Source organism: Alexandromys fortis, unplaced genomic scaffold (genome assembly GCF_014885135.2).
Source record: "Alexandromys fortis isolate MF-2015 unplaced genomic scaffold, M_Fortis_MF-2015_v1.1 scaffold_26, whole genome shotgun sequence".
Classification (NCBI taxonomy): domain Eukaryota; kingdom Metazoa; phylum Chordata; class Mammalia; order Rodentia; family Cricetidae; genus Alexandromys; species Alexandromys fortis.
Genome location: NW_026067894.1, coordinates 10752501 through 10775588, shown reverse-complemented (window position 1 = coordinate 10775588; position 23088 = coordinate 10752501). Strand labels below are relative to the sequence as shown.

The following is a 23088-nucleotide window of genomic DNA, read 5'->3' as shown; positions in this document are numbered from 1 at the left end:
GGCTGTCTAAGGTCTCCCAGCACTGCTCAGTCCCTAGGCCAGACCCTCTGCCCTGGTTACCCAGCCGGAAGTTGTCAGGATTTGAGCCCTGGTCCCCAATTCCCGGATCATATTGAAGTCAGGGCTCAGCTAAGCTTTCAGTTCAAAAGAGGTAGCAAAGGGATTGATTGTCTCGGTCTCCCAGGAGCTCCTGTGTGTGTGTGTGTGTGTGTGTGTGTGTGTGTGTGTGTGTGTGTGTGTGTAGGTCAGAGGTTGACACTGATGTCTTTCTCAATGGCTCTCTGGCTTATTTTTGGCGGCAGGGTCTCTCACCGAACCCCGAGCTCACCCACTGGATTACAGGTGGGGCCGCCTTGCCAGCATTTTACATGGACGCTGGGGAGTTGAACTCAGGAACTCAGTTTTTTTGTTGCTCTGTCGGGCAACCTTTTTCAAGATGGGGGGCGGGGTGCTGAAGGGCCTTTTAAAATCTCTCCTGGGACAGAAAATGATAGAAAATGATGAACTCCTGTGGTAGCCAATCCAAGCTCTAGAATGTCATGGGAGGCGGGACTTCCCGAGGTTCCTACCCTGCTGTCCGCTTGGGGCTGCGCGTCCCTTCCTTTAATTGTGAGGGTCCCCTATCCTCTGAGAAGTCAGGGAAGAGTCCCGAGTTTATTAATTCCAACGTTTCCCAGGAAGAATATGCAATCCCGGTTTTCTGTTTCAGAGATCTCACAAAGCAGGTTCGGCCAGGGGTCTCCCAAATCACCTCTAGGGGTTACAGATTGCAAAAGGGGGAGCCTATTACAGGGACCAGCCCGTGCTCAAGCCCATGCCTTTGCTTGGTGACAATTCTTCTCTCCTTCAGAGTCCAGGTTGAGGGGGAGGTGGAAATGAGCGAGGATCTCATCTCCAGGGGTGGCTTCTAGAGCCCCTGGCTTCTGTTCCAATCCTCATTCCTTTTCAGACTAGCTGGGCAACAGCAAGCTAGTAATGAGCTCGCCCCGTGCCTCAGTTTCCCCTTCTGTAGAATGGGGATAAGACTAGCACCTCCCTGGAACAGCCCAGGTGAGGAGCAAAGACAGTTGCTGTTTTTGCAGCTAGGCAGATCTGGGTTTGAATCATGCTATCAGAAATACTGTTTCATTGGGGGCAAAGTCTTGACTTCTCTGGTTGGCAGATACTTTTTCTAGAAATGCGCTTCTAAGGGTGGTGTTTAGCATCCAGGAAGTGGTGTGTATGAATGCTTAGCCCAGCCCCAGAGCACTGGTGCCCCTGGGAGTGGTAGATGCTTCAGTCGGGCTCCCTGAGGTCGGATGTGACCCTCCCCGCTCCCCCCCCCCCCACTGCAGCTGTTTTACCCCAGACATAGACTTGGTCCCCACTGTCTGAGGGCAAGGCGGAAGTGAGTGGGGCAGCCGGCAGCTTCCTCTTTTTTTTTTTTTTTTTTTTTTTGCCCTGCTGTGAGCCCAGGACTCCTTGTTGCTCAGAGCCTTGGAACAGGGGACCCCGCACCATGGCCTCCCGCGCGGCACCGGTCCGGCAGACATGCTGTTGCTTCAACGTCCGAGTCGCCACCACCGCCCTGGCCATCTACCACATAGTGAGTACTGGGGTGTCTGGGGTGTTGTATGTGTGTGCATGTATGTGCGTGTGTCAATGCGTGTCGACCCACTGAGACCTTCCAACGGGTGGATTACTATTTATCAGTTGTCTGTGGGACTCTGGACAAGCCTTGTGCTGCCCTGGGCTCAGCAGCCCTCTAGCTGCCCTGGGAAAAGCAGCTAGAAGCGCATTTCTAGAAAAAGTATCTGCCAACCAGAGAATCAGAGCAGTGCCCTTAAGGCTGTCGGTGTGCGAAGAGATGGGCAGGCTGGGATGGTTCCAGGATGTGGGTCCCACGCAAGGCTGAATGCAGGGCTTTCTGGGCCCTATCCTAGGGCTGGGATCTGGGGTCACACCTACTGGGCTTCCAGTAGATTCAGGGGACCCTGTTCCTCTTAGCTCACAGCTCAGTCAAACCACTGGCTTCTCCCTTCCAGGGCAGCTCAAGTTCTAAGCTTTGGGGAACTGCTTGGTGCAGCCAGCATGACTCAGTGACTCCAGGCTTGCCACATCATGACCCTGGGCAAGTCACAGTCCCCAGGGAAAAGTCTCTCTGGATTGGCCCAAGGCTGGGGTCTCTGTTCTGTTCTGCTTGGATCTACATCTGCCCCCAGCCCCTGGCCACACGCAGCTCCCAGAGGCCCAAAGTTGGGTTCTCTGTTTTATTCTTCTCAGATCTACACCCCCTCGCCCCCCGCCCCTCTACCCCCAGCCCCTGGCCACAAGCAGCTCCCTGAGGCCCAAGCATCTTCCTGCTTCACTGACTCAGACAGAGCCTGTGGCTAGCAACTCTCCTGGGCCTGGAAGTGCTTCCTCAAAATCAACCTAAATCCATAGGCTGCTGAGCCTGGTGACATCTGCTTCCGGCCACAGGCAGGGTGGCTGGGCAGTGGTAAGAGCCTGCTCTGTCCATAGGCTCTAGTGTATGTCTCCCTGCCCTCCCCCCTTCCCAGCCTTTGCTGTGCAACCTTGGGTGACTGGTGTAACCTCTCCGAGCCTGCTTCCTTAGATCAAAAGACGATGAGGATGATAAGAGCTGCGAGGGAGGTTGCTGTGTGGGTGAAGTGGGTATCTATAAAGCCTGAGAGTCCACTGCCTTTTTATGTGTGCCCCAACCTGTCCGTGTAGAGCTGCGGTTCCCAGCCTTCCTAACGTGTGACCCTTTAATAAGTACAGTTCTTCGTGTTGCGGTGACCCCCAACCATAAAATTATTTTCATTGATTCCTCATAACTGTAATTTTGCTACTGGTATGAATCATATATATATGTGTATATATATACACACACACACATATATATGAAATAGCTGTTTGCCAAAGGGGTCGCGACTCACAGGTTGAGAACCCCCGATGCAGAGGTTGGCATCAGGGGGAGCTCAGAGGGAGCTGACAGGGGCGGTGGCACTCTGTCTCCGTATCAAGTCTTTCAGGCTGTCGTCTCGGGGATGGCACAGTGTTCTGGGAAGGATGTGGCGAGGTCCTTACACCAGCCCTGCTCTAGCCAGTTGTTTGAGTTTCTGAGAAAATCTGACTTGGGGCTGCTTCCCTTTCTAAAGTGGGGACCGGGGGCTGTGGACTGGGGGTTTCTAACTCAGATGTTGGCAGAGTGCCGAGAGATCTCTAAGTGGCTTCAGTGGGGTGGAGGGGCTTGTGGCAGTGGGGACCCTTGCTCCGCCTGTTCTGGTGGCTGTGTTCCTGCCTTTCTGAGAAGGACATTCCCATCTGATTTTCTGGTATCTCAGAATATATTAAATATATTTAAAAAACAGCAAAAAACACCCCAGTGGGCTGTACTGCGTGACCATTGAGGTTTCTTCTTGCTCATACCATTCAAGCTCCTTGGCTATGGATGGGTGAGTGATGTCCTATTTCCATAGGAACCTGGAGACTGTGGGCCAAGTGGTCCGGGAAGGCTTCCTGGAAGGAGCACCATGGGTGGAAGGGCAGGGTTTGGCCGCAGTGTGGTTGGGGAAGCGTTCATGAGAAGTTAGGGTGCAAAGATGAGGTGTGTCTGCTACAAGGGCCCTACTGAGGCTGCCAGGGAGGCTGGGGCGGAGGAAGTGCCAACAGCTTTATGTGAGGTTGGGCCTTCGACCCTTTCTTTCCTCCTGTGTCCCGCTGCTATTTGGGGCTGGGTGGGTCTTTGCATTGTCTGCCAGGAGTCACCCCCTAGCCACCATCCGAGTCCCTAGATGGGGGCCATGATTGTGCCGGCTGTAGAACTGCTGCTTGGTATGTGAGACTTGCAGAGCCATGGAGTGTTCTAGAGCCACAGGGGGCAGAGGAGCAGGGGAGCAGCCTGGAAGACAGACACCCATCCCAGGGGCTGGGTTAGGGTACACAGCTATTATCCTACCCCCTTGGCTCGAGACTCCTGTTTCTTCCAAGAAAAAAGGGGCTGGGGTCTTTCCTTTGGTGCAGCAGGTGGGTGGCAGGTGTGCCAGCAGGACCTCACACATCTGGCTAGAAAAAGAGAAGCCATGGCCAGATGTACCAGTCACTCAAGGTGCCATCATCTGGAGCCAGCCATGGGTGACAGCTCTGTATGTTGTGAGCTATTTGTGGACTTGGGTGAGGGTTAAATTGGGCCAATGACGCCTGAGATAGGGCCACGCTTCAGGGACCCGTGGGGCACAATTACGGGAAGATCCTGCCTGGCAGCGTGGCTTGTGGTCTGGATGGAGGCTTCAGGTTCCCAGGCTTGCACACGGAAGTGAAAGTGCTCTTCACTTGGTCTCCCCAGTCCTGCCCAGGGTGTCCTAAGTCGGGGGCAGGAGACAAGGAGAGAGGAGGAGACCCCAGCAGACCTTTATGCTAGAGACATTCCTGGGCTCTCCCCTGCTGTATTCCGTATTCCTGATATGGGGTAGGACACGGAGTTGGTACCTGCGGTGGAGCTGATATAATGAGCAACTGGGCTGCTCTTAGCTTGTGGACTGTGAAACCTCTGTGTCCTTCCCCACCTTTTTCTGTATTTGCTTTATTTTATTTTATTTTTTCTTTGCGACAAGGTCTTTCTATGAAGCCCGAGCTGGCCTGGAGCTCACTCTCCTGCTTCTGCTTCTCCACAGCTGTGTTTGCAGGTGTGCTCCACCAGACCCTGCTCCCAAGCTGTGTCACTGGGATGGCCTGGGACCCAGAGCCTCACACATGCCAGGGAAACTTGCTGGCAGGGATGGCATCCCCAGCCATCTCTTTATTTTGTCCCAGGGTCTTGCAAGTTGCTCAGGCTGGCCTGGAACTTGTATGCTTTCTCCCTCAGCCTTCAGGGCATTTGGATGACGGACCTGAACCACGTAGACTACTTTCTAAAGCATGCATTTTGGTTTTGGAACAGTTTCTGACTTAGAGGAAATGGCAGAGTTAGTGCACAGAGAACTCCCAAGTGCCCCCTCCTGTCTTCCGTGCCGCCTGTGTCTCATGTCAGTAGGACACACCTGTGACAACTGCACGTTAGTACCCACACGCTGTGCTTTCTCTTTCTGTCCTTATCCTTTTTCTGTTTCAGAGTCTCTCTGGGCCATCACAGTGGGTGCCATCCTTCTTGGGTTCTTCTGGGCAGCAGCAGGCTCTCAGGGCTCCTAGAGTCTCCTGGATTTGAAGCTGGGATGGTTCTGAGGCTCTCTGTCGGGCATTTTGTGGACTGTGCCTCATTGGGGGTTGCCTGGTGGGCTGTCATGAAGAGCCCAGGTTCCTGTGCACCAGGGAGGAGGATCAGTATGCTTAAGGCACTGTGTAGAGGGGTTGTACTACCCGTCTCTCAGATGGGGACAGAGGTGACATTGACCCCCTGGCAGGCATCTTCTCTGCAGAGTTTTCTTTCTTCCCTTTCCCTTTAGGGAGTGGCTCATTGCCCAACTCATATGCGTGGAGTTGGAGTTGGGAGTGAGGTTCCGCCTTCTGGAGGGTAGACTAGACACACAGAGGATTGGGGCTTCTTTGTAGGACAGCCGTCCATTCCCATGTCCACGCCTAGTGAGTGGCTTACGGGCATATAGGGCGGGGACTCACAGGTACTGTGTCTACCAGCAGAGGAGTTTTAATGTGTCAATAGAGCATTGCGCTGTACACAGAAAACCAGGTCGTACATCCTTCACTGTGTGCAGCGTGTAGACAATGAGCAACGGGATTCTTGCTAGGCCTGGCTGGGGCAGCTGGTCTTTCTGGGAGGTCCCTTTTCTCCCTCAGTCTTCTGGAATTCATTTTTTCTCTTATGATCTTCCAGGTAGCTTCCTCTTCCAGGAAGCCCCACTGGCTTGCCTGCCTCAGAACTCCAGGCTTCCTCCTCGAACTTCATGCTGTGGGTAGTGAGTTGATTTGTCACGTTCCGACCAGAAACATGACCATCTTTGCCATCTGGGCCTCAGTGTTTCCAGCTGTTAGCCAAGGCCAATGGTCTCTGTGCCATGGGTGATTCTTTGTAGGTTTTCAGCTTGGTAGTCCCAGGTGTCCATGGGGTTGACATATGGGTGAGTGTCCGTGGCTGGCAATGGAGCTCAACCACAGAGGTCATTCCCTCTTTGAAAGCATATGTGCTCACCAGGGATCTAAAAATCAGGCCCGTTATCTCAGTAGGGAAAGTCTCAACTAAGGTCTGGAGCCTGGCACCTCTTTGCCTGATACCCTGGACTGGACAGAGGCAAGATCAAGTCACCTCTGTGTTTCCTGTCTGCAGTGGAGAGGCCAGCAGGGTTAGCCCAGGGGCCTGGCCCCTCCTCCTCATTATTTTGGGCATCTTATTTGAGGGTCTTCCTGTCCTGAGAAGGGTGTGGCTAGGGAGGCACTGAAACACTTCTCCACTAGCAGGGTGGGAGCTGCCCTGACTTAGGGCTGGTTGCGGGAAGGCCATGGTTCCTCTGCCATCACCTGGACACATTGACCCAAGAATCAAGGTTTTTATTCTCAGCCTAGAGCAGTGACCCAGAAAAAGGGATTGGCTTCTTGAGTCTCCCAGGAAACCCATTTGCCTTAGAAGGGGGCTCAGAACCCCAAGAAAGCAGCCAGAGACACACGGCTCTGATCCTATCTGGAGGAACCTCAGGACAGACCCTCAGGATCCCCCAGTTGCCTGGGGAGCCAGTGTCCCCAGCATGAGCCCCAGACAGCAGTCATCTCCACACAAGCCCTCAGTTCTTTAGAAGAGGAAACTGAGGCACAGGGAATCCAAAAAGGGCTGCTGAGGGGACAGGCCAACTGGCTCATCAGATAAAGAATAAAAGAGCCTGGGTTCCTGATCCAGATGGAGGCAGGGGACACAGTGGTGTTCCCAGCAGCCATGGGCTGATGTTCCCAGCAGACATAATCTTAGACATGGAACCCACATGTCAAGACTCAATTTCACCATTACCTGCACCATGGGGAAAGTGGGGATCCTGACAGAGCCTACCTCGGAGGGCCTAGGTCAGCATTCAGGGGAGGACCTGGGCATGCAGTAGGTGCCATAACACTCACTGCTGTTATTGGAGGTCTTTGTCCTGAGAAGGGCACACGTGTGTTCGGGTTACTCGGGCACCATGTCTCAATGCAGTAACAGGTTTGTGCTATTTTTTATTTATAGAAGCAGAACAAGGAAAGTCATAAATCAACAGACTTCCCAAATGCAGTGGTGAAAGCCCTTTGTCACAGCCGAGCAGGGACGTCTGTGCCACGGGCCTCTGAGGCTTATCTGGTACACTTTTAGCCTTTGGTTGGTGGAGGCTTGGGGTCCGTTATTACATTCTGAAAGGGTTTATCCAACAATGGCAAAGTCATCAGGTTAAACACCGAGGTGGGAAATACGTGGCCTGGCCATTTAGGGGCTAAAGGGAGCCTCTACAAGCCGACTGGGGCCTGTAACGTTCCAGCTCTCCACAGTCATTGGACCTGATCCTCCAGCCTTGTAGTTTAATGTGTTGTTGTGTTTAGTGTTTTGATGAGGTGGTTTTTTTGTTTGTTTGTTTTTGTTAACTTCAATTAACAAGATAAACAGGAAGTGGTGGTATAAGGAACTGCTTGGGGTGGGTATACAGGAAGTTAAAGAGGAGCAACCAGGTCGAAGGCTGAGCCTGGAGAACAGTGAGAACAGCTTTACAAGGCTGCCCTTGAAGGGAGATTAGTTGGGTGGACCCTCATCCCAGGGCATCTCTGGCGTTCTGTCCATTCCTGTCTCCTGTGTCTCTGGGCAGACCCACCTCCTGTCTTCTCTTCCGTTGGGTGGCCTTGCTGGGGAAGGGGATCTCCAGAGAGCTGGAACTGGCTGCCAGCGCTCTGGGTCCAGCATGTCCCGGGCCCCCGGTGGTAAACTGTGTCAGACGCCATCAACATCATCAACGCCCCTCAGCTCTGCTGCTTGGGCCTCTGTGTGTGCCCTGACTTCTGGAGGATGGCTCCACGCCCGCCATGTGTTCCCAGCTTGTCCCACACCGTCCCCAGCCACATTACTGCTGTCACTAATGGGGTGGGGGATTTCACCGTGTGATTGGACGGCTGCCAATCTTGATCACTAAGAGGGGTGCCTCTGTTCCTGGGTGGGGGCTCTGTCTGACTGAGCCCTTTCCAGGGATCTTCTCTTCCACTGAGAATCCTCCCCCGAGCCCCCAGAGTCTCCGAGAACCCCTCGTGTCCCCAGGTTTGCACCTTATGTCTCTGTGCTCTGCCTCGGCAGCTGCTACAGCGCTTGGCTTGGCCTGAGTCATCTTTCGAAAGTGCTGATGCCTGGCAGGCAGCAGGTGGCAGCCAGGCCCTAGTGACTTTCATTTCTATAATCCATTAACTGGTTACTTACCCCTAGAAACGTACAGACATCTCCGTCCCAAATAGTGACCAACTCTCACCAAGCAACTGTCCCCTGAGGTGTCCCTCTGGTCACTGCTTTGCCCTGTGGCTGCCTGTGACTGCCTCAGTGCTTGGAGCGCTCCAGGGTGGTGGCTTCACGGCCTTTGACTCCTGAGGTCACCCTAGCCCTCTGGCCCCTCCTTTGCTGCACAGGGTCTCACAGTGCGAGCCTCTAGGGTGTTTATTTGTCTGCCTCCCTGTGAAGGAAGACGGGGCCGGGGTGGCTCGGGCTCTGAGGCTTCTAGTTGCTCCTACTCATAGCTTGTGCTTCTTGTTCTTACACAGGTGCTCTTTGGGGATCAGCCTATCTTTTGGGGTCATCATCTTTTGTGGAAGATAGATGTGTCCTCATTTTCTCCTCACAATGACTCTCTGAGGTGGGAGGGTTCTGCTCTCCTATCTTGGGGAAGCTGAGGTACAGAGAAGTTTAAGTGGCCTGGATAGGCCCACACAGGACTTGTGACTATACTGGGGTTCTTTTTTGTTTTTCCTTCTGTCTCTCTGTCTCTGTCTCTGTCTCTCTCTCTCTGTCTCTCTCTCTTTCTCTCTTTCTCTTATTTTTCGAGACAGGGTTTCTCTGTAGCTTTGGAGCCTGTCCTGAACTCTCTCTGTAGACCAGGCTGGCCTCAAACTCACTGAGATCCGCCTGTCTCTGCCTCCCGAGTGCTGGAATTAAAGGAACGTGCCACTACCGCCCGGCTTCTCTCTCTTTTTTTCTCTCTCTTCCTGCCTCCCTCATTCCCTCCTTTCTTTTCTTTTCCTGTCTTTCCTTCTCTTTTGGAGACAAGTTCTCCTGTTGTCCAGGCTGGTCTTAGACTCTGTATTCTCCCAAGGATAACCCAGAGCTCCTAATCTCTTGCTTGCTCCTGGCAGGTGTTGGGATTATAGGCATGCACCACCACATCCGGGACCTCTAAGCCCCTAGAGAGAGTCCAGGCAGTGGGGAGGGATAGTTAATGACACTGGGGCAGGGGTGGGGAGTACCATCAAGGCTGGGGGAGCAGAGCCAGCTCTGGTGACTCTGGACAGAGGTGGTTGTGAGGCAGCCAGCAGGGCGCAGTGGAGTGTGCAAGCAGAGCGAGGGTGTTGCGGTGGCGTCTGGAGGCTGGGGGTGTACAGAGGAGATAGTGTTTTGCGGGGAGTGACCCTACCCACGCACCCTGATAAGCTGGGACAGGAAGGAGGCAAGGGGAAGGGAACTTCCTCAGGCTGCTGACACTTCTGTCTCCTCACAGATGCCTCTATCTGGGTTCCTCAGGGTGGGATAAACATTTAGGCCTCGTGTTCTGCAGCTTCTCAAGGCTCCAGGCCGAGCGGCAGGACACAGTCAGGGCTGTTGTACCCATGGGTCAATGGTGGAAGGGTGTGGGTGGCACCAGGGACTCACTGTTGGTGAAGGGTGAGGACAGGCCTAGGCATGACTCTCCAGTTCATTTCCAAGCGTTGCTAGGAGACCTCCCCACTTCCCTTTTCTCCTTTAGATGAGTCGTTTATGCGGTGGCTCTTGAGGTGGTTGGGGTGGGATTATCATCTGCTAAGGAAGAACCAGGAGATACCATGGGGGTTTAGGATGTGGCTTTGCCTGTAAACGGGGCTCCCAGGAGAGCCCCAGAGAACTGTAGGATTCTAGCTGGGAAGGGAGAGTGGCCTTAAGCAGCTGTTCTTAATTGTTTTGAAATTATTTTTTATTACTTCCACCCGTACGGATATTTCTTCTGTATGTATATCTGCGCACCCGCAGAGGTCAGGAGAGGGCAACCAGTCCCCCGGAACTGGAGTTACAGTGGTTTTGAGCACCCTGTGGATGCTGGGGAGCTGTCCTCTGGGGAGATGAAAGCATCTTTCCAGCCCCACCATTTGCGTACCTTCCCCTTCTCGTCCTGCCTTATTTGAACCCAGAGCGAGAGGTCTGACGTCAGTAACCCCGCCCACTATGCGCACCCTCCTCTTATCACCGTGGCATCTGAACACGGCCCTGTCATCCCCCATCCAAGTCATCAGTGTCAGCGGCAGTATTTTCATCACGGCGACCACAGCCGTTACTTACTTGCCTCCCAGCACGCCCACTGGTGTTTGCTCCATCACCGGTCCTGCCGCAGCCCCTATGCCAGGCTGACGCCAGGAAAGTGGGGCCGCCCCTTCTCATCCGCGTGACTGGTACTCTCAGCCTGATGCCTTCTCTCATCTCTATGCCCGGCTCTCGGTCCCCTGGCCTGCCTTCTCCTTCATGCCCCTCCCATGTGGGTGCCCAGACCTGCTCAAGCTGTATACCGGCTCTGAACCCCGTGTGCCCTGTGACCCTGCAGCAACCTTGGAAGGTGTCCGTCCTCATTTCAAAGCCCAGAGAGGTCAGTGGCTAACTCAGGGTGCAGCGTTCATAGCCACAAAAGGTCACCTGTGTGGTGAGAGGCTCCTGGGGTGGCACAGCAGGTTCAATGACGCCTGGCTCGCCTCTGGAGAGAGGACAGCTCGGATCCCCAAGACACCGCCAGCCAGCTTCCCGAAGCCTGGGAGATTCTCAGGACTGTAGCCAGGTGGAGTCCAGGGTCAGTGAGGGAGAGGCTAAGCCTGGAAATCCCCCTCTCTGTCCTCTGTCCTCTCATGGCTGCCTTGAAAGAACCAATTGCTTCTTAGGAGCTTGGCTGCTCACTGAGGCGTTTGGCCATGGCGGAATAGTGTCCTCCGGGCTGGTGCAGCTGGAGGCTTTGTGGGTGGAAGGCCATTGACGTGGGGTCTTGCTCTGTGGACCTCCTGTATTTTTTTCAGTGGCCTCAGGTGCCCATGGAAGAGACCCTTCCCACGGTGAAAACTGAGGTGTGGGAGTGGCCAGGTAGAGGTCACCAGCTCGGGTGACACAGATGGGTAGAGACTCTGTGGGATCCAGAGTCTGCAGCTCTGAGAGCCGGGGGCCCAGTTCCCAGGGAGGAGGGAGGAGGCTGTGAACAGACCTACCAGCCCTGAGAAGAGCCCTGGTGGTGGAAATCGGGGCACAAGGTTCCATCCAATGTGTCCTGAGGAGCAGACCAGCCCCTCTTCTCTCGGTCCCCATTGCCCGGGCTGGTTCATTTTGTCTTGTTTATTGGGCCACTTGCAATTGTAGGCCAAACTTGTGTTCAAGTCTGAGCGCACAGTGGGGTCAGTAATTTCACGAGTTGCCATTTGCTCTCTCGGGGAGCACAAGGTGGTGGGCTCTGAGGATGACTTCTTGCTGCTGAGCGGACTCCTCGGTTGCCTTGCTGTGTGAACTTGGGCTGCTATCTGCCCTCTCTGAGCCCCAGACTCTCAAATGACAAATAAGGACAACCTCTCCCTGCCAGCCCTCAGCAACCTACTGAGTAGAGAACCAAGGTGACTTAGAGCTAGCAGAAACTTTTATTTTACACAGGGAGCCAAGTGGTGAAGACCAACAGCCTGGTATAGGTTTTCAGAGGTTTCTGGAAGGCCTTGAGCAAGCTCCATGACCTCTGAGCCTGGTCTGTGGAGGGGCCAGAGTACAAAGACTGACCCTGGCATGGCCCTTTCTTGCTGTTTTCCGGGTCACTGGCTACTCCCAAGGGTTGCTGCTGGGACCTGAGTGGTGGTGTTTCTCAGAGCACAGCTCCAGGCTGAGGAGTCCCTGGGGGTAGGGACGGTGAGGAGCCAAGTTCCCTGTAGTGGGGTTAAGGCAGTCCTCAGGGCCCCTAGATGCAGTGTTAGGGAGACTTTTTTTTTTTTAAAGATTTATTTATTTATTATGTATACAACATTCTGCCTCGATGTATGCCCGCATGCCAGAGGAGGGCGCCAGATATCAATACAGATGGTTGTGAGCCACCATGTGGTTGCTGGGAATTGAACTCTGAACCTCTGGAAAAGCAGCCAGTGCTCTTAACCTCTGAGCCATCTCTCCAGCCCAGGGAGACTTATTTTATTCCTCTGAGTCAGGGTCTCATGCAGCCCAGGCTGGACTCAAACTGACTCCATAGCTTAGAGCAGATGACCCTGATCTTCCTGCCCCCACCTCTGTAGCACGCGGGACTTGTGGGGTGTCCTGCATGCACACTGTACCCCAGCCCCAACGTGAGTGTTTCTGAAGTTCGTACCGTCTCCTTTATTAATCTCTGGAAGGTCTCGGCGTGTGTCTCTGATGTTTGCAGTACCCTGCACACAGCATAGGAATGCAGACATATTCTGAAGGTTTCCCGGATGTTGGTATGTGGCTATGGTGACCGCTCTTTCTGGGGTCTGGGCCAACAGACCTGGCTCAGTGTGTTTGGAGACGGCTAGGTATGGGGACAGTACTGAAGGCTTGGATGTTTATCTCCACCCTGCTCTGGCCTTGCTGTGTGGCCTCAGGCACACACCCCAGTCTCTCTGAACTTATGACATAAGCAGAGAGATCTTATAATACAAGAGAACCCAGGGCTCATCTGGCAACTGGAAGTTGGGATCATCTCACCTGGCAAAGTTCCTGGGCTCAGGCCTGGGGGTGGGTCTGCATCCTTTTCTCAGCACCCTCCACCCCATTGATCCTGCTGCCTCTCAGGATGAAGAAGGGGATCCCTGGACATCAGGCGGAGGAGCAGTTAGAAAGAGGCTGTGAGTGATTGCCCAGCCTAAGGCCGGCTCTGGCCTCTGCCCCTGCCAGGTTCCCCCTAGGGCTTTTCTAACACTGTGTAGTTTGTGCCTCCTGCATCCTGTGATCGCCTCTTTACAGATGGGCAAAATCAGAGATGTAAAGCGACTTTCTCAAGGACACACAGCAACCTGGACCCAAATCCTGGAGCCATCTCTCCATCCATTTCCTGTGCTGTCCTTTCTGTGTTCCTGAACTGGAGGTTCAGAATGATAGCTTGAGACTGGTAAATTGAGACATGCTAAAGACAAAAAAACAAGCAAGCAAACAAACAAAAAACCCCCAAACTCCAACCAACCAACTGACCAATCCCCCGGAGTTAGCAAGGGGAAGCAGATGGAGGGCGTCTGGCTGCCTGTTGACTCAGTATGACCTGCCATAGTGGTCAAATGCGATCTTAGGCTGTACTGATAGAGACAGGACACCCACACAAGGGAGGGGGATGCTGATCAGTGTGGGGAGATTGTTCCTGGAGAGCTGAGTGTGCTGTAGTAGGGAAGGGGCACAAACTCCATGGGCAGACACGTAGCAGGGTGTGAGGTCCGTGAGGTTGCATGGTGTCGGGCTTTCTTCTGCCAGACGGCTGCTGGGTGGACAAAATGTGACTCCTGACATCCTTTCAAGCTGCAGTTTTGGCCACTGGGACACCCAATACTTAGGCCTGTCAGAATCACACCTTCTGTCTGTCCCGGATGGTAAGGATCCCCAAGGGATAGGTTTCATTCATTCATTCATTCATTCATTCATTCATTCATTCATTCATTCATTCTCTAAATGCAACAGCCACATCAGTAAATAAACAAGAGACCCAGGCCTCCCTGCTGGAGCTGGCAGTCTAGGCCACACCTGTTCCTTGTTGTGCAGACGAACTTTCTTACCTGTCCTGTGCTTTGGTCAGCTATCCTGTCTGGCCCCCCACAGTCTAGGAGGCTGGTGTTATCAGCTCCTCCTGGAGCTGTGGTGACTTGTGACTGCTCACCGCGGGCCTGGCACTCCACAGTGCATCTTAGGCCTCCACCGATAGCCCACGGCCTTGGAGCTCCATGATGCCTGGATGTGATGACTAAGGTTCTGTGTCAGCCAGAGCCTGTTCTGGATTGGAGGGTGCAGGGAAGGGGTGCAGTTTGGGTGCCTGATCTTCAGCCCAGAAGCAGGGTGTCCACTCTGAGTCTGCCCTGTGGTACCTAAGGTAGTTTCTGAATGAACCCTAATTACAGACGTGGAAACCGAGGCCGTGGGAAGTCAGGTCACTTGTCCACGGTCACACAGCAAGGAAGAGGAAGGGCCAGCATGATTCACTTAAACACCATATGTTTACCCAGGATGCTCACTGACCAGGCAAGCTGTCACTCCAGCCCCTGACAGTACCCCGCTTGGAGGGCAGCCCTGGCTGACTGGTGCTCCACTCTCCCCCAGGTCATGAGCGTCTTGCTGTTCATCGAGCACGTGGTGGAGGTGGCCCGCGGTAAGGTCTCCTGCCGATTCTCCAAGATGCCATACCTCAGGATTGGTATGTCTGGGGATAGCGGTGGTTGGGAGCGGACCTGTAGGCAGTGCATGGTTAGGACACAGAGGCTGGGGGCTGTGGTCCTGTCTTTTTCACTGGACTCCTGTGCACCCCTGCTTGACTCTTTAGCCTGGGTTATTTAATCTGCAAATGAGGCTCTCCCCTGTTTGTGCTAAAGCCTTTCTCAGATTCTGAGGCTTAGACCATATTGGCCACTTCATACATGTCCTGCCCACCAGCCTCTCACCTCTGCCTTTCCTAGCCCCCACCGTGTTGAGGAGAGTCAGCCTCCTGCTCTGGTCTGATCCTGGGCTTTGCTGTTCACACTCCTAGCCCCACATTAGTGGTCCCCAAAGCCTGGTCCTCAGAACCCACTGAGACTTTGCCTCAGTCTCTGCCCTGCCTTGCAGCCGACCTGCTCTCCAGCTTCCTGCTCATTGGAGTCCTGTTTGCCATCAGCGTCAGCCTGCTGTGTGGAGTGGTCAAGGTGAGGCCCGTGCAGGGATGGAGGGGCCAGGAGCGAACGCCTTCCTGCTGTCCTGAGTATCCCACTGATCTCCATATGTCCATCTGGGAGAGATTCTGTTCCCTGTGCTCCATAATCTGTCGGTTTTCAGTACCTTTTAGGATGTGACCTCCAAGGGGCTGGGCTGGGTTATCAGGGGGGCTTTGGGGTAGCGGGGCACTCGCAGGAGATCTTCATTCTATGGACTATGAGGAGGGAGGAGGGTTGGGAGCTTTGAGATAAAAAAAAGGGGACAGCAGTGTTGAGCATAGGGAGATTGATAATTTGTCCTTAGGGACAAGAGTCTCTGTCCCCCCCCCCCCCCCGACTGCAGAAGGACACTTGCTCATGAAATCCTGGGAATGTGGTTATACAGATCCAGACAGAGTTGGGGTGACTTGGGGGAATCTGGGGGAAATTGAATCAGGCAAATCTACTTCCTGCAAAAGAGAAGTCATCGGCCTCATGGCCCCCGGCAGGTAGGAAGTGGACCTTGTCACTTGGGCCACCTGGAGAGAGTCCTGCCCTGCAGACGGTGGGGATGCAGGTTAGGCAAAAGTGGTGGCTTAATGCTGACCTGGAGTGTCTCATTCCCTGGCCACCTCTGCTGTGTCTGTGTCCTCACTCTGTGAGGTGCCTATAGGGGATTCTGCAGGAGCTCACACTGTCCAGAGCAGGGGTCCCTGAAGACTCAGACAGGGTTTCTCCATCACCTCTGAGCAGCTTAGATAACTATGAGACCCCCCCCCCAGGATACTTCTGTTTCTGTGACTTTGCCCCACCCCCTCATGATAGACTTATGCATGGTTGCTGGGTTCCCATCAATGGAGAGAGACGCTGACTGACCTCCTGGGCACTTTTTCCTTGGTCTGTCACATCTGGCTTTGACCACCTGGAGGAAGGTGGCTACTACACAGGGCAGGCTCCTCCCGCTGGGCCTTTACCTGCTGGTACCCCTGCCTCTGGCCCTGTGCTCAGTCCCTTCATCTAACAAATTACAGATCTAGCTGGTGTCTCTTTCTAGGGTGCCCTGTCCGGTGCCCTTCTCTGTAGAATGGACACCTTGTGAGTCCTTAAGGAAGAACCAATGAGCCAGACTCTGCTCACGGAGTCTGTCATCTAGCTCCCACGGCTGGGATGCAAATACCCAAAAGAATCTTGCAGAAGGAGGGTTCATTTTGGCTCGTGTTTCCAGCCCACGGTGTGCTGGCTCTCTTTGGGTGTGAGATGAGGCAGAACATCACAGTGGGGAGGAAGTGGCATTTGGCTGGCAAAGCTGCTCACTTCATGGTAGCCAGGAAGGAGGGAGAGGAGAAAAGGTGTCATGGCTAAGCCCAGAGAGCGCCCCCAGTGACCTTCAACCTCTAATCAGGTCACACCCCCTAAGTACCATTTGTCCACATCATCATCTCATGACCCTTTTGCTGTGCTCAGTTGATAGAGTGCTTCCCCAGCATGCACAAGGCCCTGGGTTCAAGCCCCAGCACTGCACAGCCAGGGCATGATGGCGCTTGCCTACAGTCTAAACGTTCTGGAGGCAGAGTCAGGAGACTTAAGAGTTCAAGGTCATCCCTGTTACAGAGGGAGTTTGAGGCCAGCCTAGAGTATATGAGATCACATCTTAAAAAACCAAAAGACAGAAAAACAAAACCTATAACCGGCCCCTGTGTATGGAGCTGGTTCCTTGGTATCCTCTGAGACACCACGATGCCTCTTTCCTGGTCGGTCCCCAGAGTGTGACTCACAGGAAGGTGTGTGGATCCAGGCAGGGCTAGTCACTGATCTGGTGGCATTAGTGAAAGCCAGGGAGGGAACAGACTGCATGGGGACAGGACAGCACCATGGAGTGTTGGCACGTCAGGGGCCTGACAGGATGAACCTGCCTTCTAGAACCGGGAGAAGTACCTGATGCCCTTCCTGTCCCTACAAATCATGGACTTCCTGCTGTGCCTGCTCACGCTGCTGGGCTCCTACATCGAGTTGCCAGCCTACCTGAAGTTTGCCACCGGGCCCCGCTCTGTGAGTACCTGTGTGCATGACTTCACCTGGGCAGGCTGGCCAGGTCATGGTCCCTTTCCTCCTCGATATCCTTCAGCAAGGCCCCTGATCCCTGCAAACCACTGCCAGGCAGGATCCTTTTTCTGCAGGCTACACCTCCTGCTTTAGGACCACATAAGGGTGGCATGAGGCTGGACCATGGTGTGTAATGCCACCCACCATAGGGCAGCATCCCCAGCCCCAGACGAGAGTACTATGCCTCCAGACCCCAGAGCCTGGTGAGACGGCTGTTTCACACTGGCCGTGCATGGGTTACCCTGGAGAGAAAGACATGGTGCCTTTTCAGGCTTCAGTCTTAGTCTAATTCCTGTTTCGGAATCCAGCCAGATGGATCGATGGATGGTCAAGACCAAGGAACGAGGGATGGAGGAGAGCTGTGGTGGCCCTAGCTGGTCACAATAGGCACAGCTCTGTCACACCTGCCTTCACAACCCCCAGCTCTGGTCCTCGAAGGGCTGGGCTGCTGGAAGGTGGGAGGGCTGGGGAATTAGAAGACCCCTGTCATGGTCCTAGCTCTGTGTACACCCTGACGTGAGCATCACACGTCCCTTTCTCTAAGTACAGCTGATGAGGGTGTGGCTAATGGATGGTCTCCCACGGGAGGGCTACTCTGTGCCCCGTTCACGAGGTTTCATGCTTCCTCTTGGTCCTCCTAAGGGTCCCTCCAAGGTCCCCCTGATGACCCTACAGCTGCTCGACTTCTGCTTGAGCATTTTGACACTGTGCAGCACCTACATGCAAGTGCCCACCTACCTCAACTTCAAGTCCATGAACCACATGGTGAGTGCTGGTGGAAGACCAGGCCACATCCTGGCTGTGCAGCTGGGGGCAAGGTGTCCCCCCCCCCACGCTGGGAAGGGGTCATGGTTGGAGGCTGAGTTTCCAGGGGGTGTGAGTGAGGTACCGGGGGTAGCAATTGTCAGACAGAACTTTTAGGGTGAAAGGCCAGGCCACAATGAGCCGTATGCCATCCTGCCCTGCCTTATAGGAATGATACCAAGTGTCCACTGCTGTCACTGTCCCCAAGCATGGTGACTTAAAATAACACCTGTTATGTGACAGTTCTGAGGACCAGGAACTTTGTGGTGGCTTGCTAGGTAGTTCAGTTGGTGACAGCTAGCATAGTCGCTAGGCTGAAGGCGAGTGATCAGCTCCCCTAGGGATCCTTATATCAGTATTGATGCCTCCTGCAGTTCCTCACAGTGTGGACCTCACATAGGGCAGCCTGAGCATCCTCAGGGCATGGCTGCTGGCTTCCCCAGTGGACGGGTTGGGAAGGAGAAAGGGAGGCATCAGTAGGGATGTCTTTATCTGGTATCGGGCTGGCTGTCCCTGAAAGCTCACATTGCCCCCAAGTGAATCTAGCCCACCCTCCAGGAAAGAGGCCAGTGTTCCTGAATTCAGGAAAAGGTGGGTCAAAGAATGTCTGGGGTGCCAGGCATAGTGGTGCTTGCCTAGAATCCCAGCACTTGGGAGGCTGAGGCAGGGGGATTGCTGTGAGTCTGAGACGAGTCTGGACTATGTTGCAAGATTGTTTCAACAGACAGACAGGCAGACAGAATGTGCGGGCATATCTCCTCCTTTCCCAGAGGCGGTGCCTCTCACACCTGGTGTCAAGCAAGTTGGTCCCAGCTGGAGCTACCCTGGAGGTGGTGGGTGTGACCTGCCAGGTGTTGGAGGACTAAGCAGCTCCCTGAAGCCATCTAGGGAAGACATGACGTGGTTCCCAACTTGGGAAGCACCAGCTACCCTCATTTCCCCTGGGACTCTTGAGCTGGGAGTTGCCAAGGTGGAGTGTGTGTGTGTGTGTGTGTGTGTGTGTGTGTGTGTGTGTGTACCTGCCACCCTGACTGGTGGGGGACTAGAGCCCCCAGCCAGGGCTGAGGTGTTGATGTGCCTCAATATTATTGCAGAATTATCTCCCGAGCCAGGAGGGCATGCCGCACAGCCAGTTTGTCAACATGATGATCATCTTCTCAGTGGCCTTCATCACTGTGCTCATCCTGAAGGTGAGTGGCCCTGTGCAGCCATGGTTCTGTTTCAAGCACGGTTTCAGGCTGTGCAGTGGCTCGGGTTTCCCCACAATGGACTGTGAGGAGGCAGAATGAGGTGTGCTGTGGTCCCCTCCTGGTTCTAACCTTTCCCTAGCCCACCAGCCTCAGCTCCTCTGACTTGACTTGGAATCCTTCCGGACATTCTGCTTAGAGTCTGTGGGTCTCTGAAGTCATCTGCACTCAGCCACCTGGGCCCAGCATGTAGCTCTTTGTGACACTCGCCCAATGTGCTGTCCTAGGTTAGACTTCAGCCCTATGGGTGGAGGCTACACACATTGTTCTGTGTTCTTAAAAAACAATGTATCAGGTGCCTTTGTTTTGTTTTTGAGACAGGGTCCAGGCTGGCCTCAAAGTCACTATGTAGCCCAGCCTGACTTTGAACGCCTAATCCTCCTGCCTCCACTTTCCAAGTGCTGGGATCATAGTCTATGCCCTCAATCTCAGCTCAGAGGCAGTTTTGAAGAGGACTTTCCCACTATTGGGTTCTGTTTCAAGATGGGTGGGGTCCTTCGGATAGTGAGTTCCCCATCACTCGGATGGATGAGTAGGGTGTGTCAGTGTCCAGGGAGGCTGGAGGGCTGATCAGAAGCCTGGATATCCCCTGCTGCATGGTGGCTCTGGGCATCAGGATGGGCAGTCTCTGGGGCATGCCAAGCTGGCATGTAGGAAGCCCAAAGCCAGAGTGGGAGGGGTATCTGAGCAGCTGTTTGGATGCTGACTTCTGGGGTGAGCAAGCGGTGGCTCCCTGGAAGTGTTGAACATCTGTCTGGAGCCTCTCAGGTGAGGAGTAGGAGGGCGGGAAAAGCAAAGCCAAAATGGACTCTTTTTCAGGTCTACATGTTCAAGTGTGTGTTGAGATGCTACAGATTCATCAAGTACACGAATTCGGCCACAGAGAACAGCAGCTCCAAGATGTTCCTCAAGGTGAGCCTGATGAAGGGGCAAATACCAGGGCTACCACTTTCTTGCTGTGCCACTTGGGGCCAGTTCCATTTCCTCTCCAGGCCTCAGTACTTGTAAGAAGATTGTTGGACCAGAAGAAATGTAAACAACATCACCTCTAATAGTCTAAGATTCCATCCACCAACCCATCCATCTACCCACCTGCCTATCCGTCTATCATCCATCTACCCATCTACCCATCCATCACCATCCATCTACCTACCTACCCATCTATAATCCATCCATCCATCCACCTACCTACCTACCTACCCATCTATCATCATCCATCCACCTACCCATCCATCATCCAGCCATCTACCCACCTATCCACCCACCCATCCATCTATTCATTCATCCCTCTAGCCACCTACTCATCCATCCATCCATCCATCCATCCATCCATCCATCCATCCATCCATGCATACATCCACCCACCTACAACCTACCCATCTATTACCCATTATCCAACCATTATTTGTCCATATATTTACTCATTCTACAATCCAACATCCATCCATCCATCCATCCATCCATCCATCCATCCATCTATCCATCTTTCTACCTACCCTCTCACTTACCAATATACCCGTCTATCAAACCATCATCCATCCCATATATTTACTCATTCATCCATCTAACCACTCATCTACCCATCATTCATTCATCCACCCACCACCCACTCATCCATCCATCCATCCATCCATCCATCCACCCATTCACTCACCACTCACCACCCAACTAACCATCATCCATCTGTCCACCATCCCTCAATCCTTCCTCCTTCCTTTACTGCCTCTTGTTCCTTTGGCCTTGTACCCAATGTTGGAGGATAGAGGACACTGAGATGTCACTTCTGTCTTATGGGTGTGCATAGTCTAAAGTGATTCCAGTTGCTGTGATGTGCTTACACCTTGGTATGAAACACAGGGACCTAGACCATTGAGCTGGCACACCAGTGCACTAGGGAAGAGTTCCTGGAGGAAGTGACCTCTGGTAGGGGTTAGGAAAGAGAGAGGGTTCCTAGCAGCAGCTGACTGTCAAGTGATGGAAAATTGCAGCTGCGCTAAGTGTTGGGAGCTCACTTTCTTCAAACCGTGGAAATTGCTTTAATTAAGACACTTCTGGTTGCAAGTAGTCTTACTCCTGTTGATTTAAGTCCCAAGAGGGAATTAGTAGCCTGTAGCACTTAGAAGCCCAATGCAGGTGTGGCTGAGTCCTGATCTTGGGGTTTGATCCCTATCTTTTGACTCTCCTCTCATCAGTCTGTACCCCAATTTCAGACAGACCTTCCCTATCATAACAAAAGAGCTGTTAGAACCCATGGACTGACACCCTACCCTTTCAGTCGCCCCAGCAGGAAGGGTAGTATATCTGACTGGGCCAACTTGAGTCACTTTACTTTCTCCAGTCAGAGGTTGATAGCCATGGATGGGAGGGATGGGGATCAGTTCTTTTGAGAGCATTTGGGCCAAGAATGTTCATCAGAGCCCTGGGATATTGAGGTCAATGGGCCGAGGCAGGTGCACCCCCTGTGGGAATAGGAAGCGTACTCGGGTCTCACAGCCGCTGTCATCATCATTTTGATGGATGTGGGAAAGTCCCTGTACCCCAGGTTAGACCTCATGGTGCTCAGTTGTCTTCTCTGTCTCTCCCAGGTGGCTCTGCCGTCCTATGAGGAGGCCTTGTGTCTTCCCACTAAGAATCCAGAGGGAGACCCTGCACCACCCCCATACTCAGAAGTGTGATGCCACCAGGCCTCAGCCCTTGGGCTGGGAGAGGTGGAGCTTCCTCCTCCTGCTTCTTCTTCACTTTGGTGGCTGCTGTGACTTACTACAGGACAATCTGCTTGTGCACCCCCTTACTGTCTTCTCCTCCTGGGGACCCCTCACCTATGACTGAGTCACCCCTGGGCTAAATGACCCATTGAGTCTCAGAATACTCAGCCTAGCAGCTCGCCTTGTCCCCATCGGCAATGGTACTTGTTCAGAGCACAGTCACGGCAAACTTGGTAGGGTGAGTTTGGTTAACAGCTACCAGATTGATCTGTTTAGCCAGGTGGCCAACACCGAAGGGGCAGCAGGAACAGAGTTTGGACAAGTAACAGTTCTGGGTATCTGTTTACGTGTAGCTCTCGGTCTACAGGGCAGTTCATGATCATGGTGCCCATTTACCAACCCCATACGCCCAAAGTATACATATAAAACAATCCCTTCAAACAGGTTGCTTAAATAGCAATTCAGCCAACTGTTGTCACTAGGATTTATGATAAAATCCAATAAGAAAAACTGAGGTGTCAAACAGAAGGAAAAAAAGAAATGGCGTTCCTCCTGTTATCCACTTCCTTGTACCCCGTGGGTACCCAGCTTCTGCTTGAGTTCCTCTAGCAGCTGGAGGCTGCGGGTCCAACAGATATTCCCACCGCTTCCCTGTTCATTCTGTTCCCTGTGGGAAACAATGGTGGCTTCTGTTTTAAACCCCTCTTCCCATGAGCCACCGCGCCTATGGCAAGCTGTCCTCACCTTCGTCAAGGGCTGGCTCTGTGTTCCCTATGGACAGACAGTGGTGAGGTCCCTGCAAGAGTCACCTTAGCCACGGGCAGAATTAGGGTCTGGTTGTCATGCCATCCCAACAACCAGATTGATCCAGCTTGTTTTGACCAAGGCTATGCTCAGGCGATGACAGGCTTGGAGTCAGGCTCACTGTGGGGGAGCAGTCTGTCACCGTGGCTGCCCAACTGGGGGCAGGCTAGCCGATGAAGGGTGAAGAGCCAGACAGAGGCTTGTGTTCCACGGTGGCAGCAGTGAGGGTCGGTCCACGCTACTCTGTTGGCTATGCCATGGCTGGGGGTTATGCTGAGGATTAATCCTATTGCTAAGGGTCTACACCCTGCCTATGGTGTAGACAGAGCTGCAGGGGCTGAGAGAGGGCTGAGAGAGGTTCCCACTGCTCCTATGGCATTGCTTGTGTGTGACTTGGAATAGGGGCCAATAAAGCAGCTGCAAGCTTT

At 53.5% G+C, this 23088-nt stretch overlaps 1 protein-coding gene across 1 annotated transcript; it reads left to right on the top strand.

Moving 5' to 3' along the window:
* The first annotated feature begins 1421 nt into the window (after positions 1-1421).
* On the top strand, positions 1422-23088 carry Laptm5 (lysosomal protein transmembrane 5). The gene is made up of 8 exons (XM_050151517.1): positions 1422-1585; positions 14432-14525; positions 14933-15009; positions 16918-17046; positions 17743-17865; positions 18999-19094; positions 19971-20063; positions 21737-23088. The coding sequence occupies exons 1-8, from the start codon at positions 1499-1501 to the stop codon at positions 21824-21826; spliced, it is 789 nt and encodes a 262-aa protein (XP_050007474.1). The 5' UTR covers positions 1422-1498; the 3' UTR covers positions 21827-23088.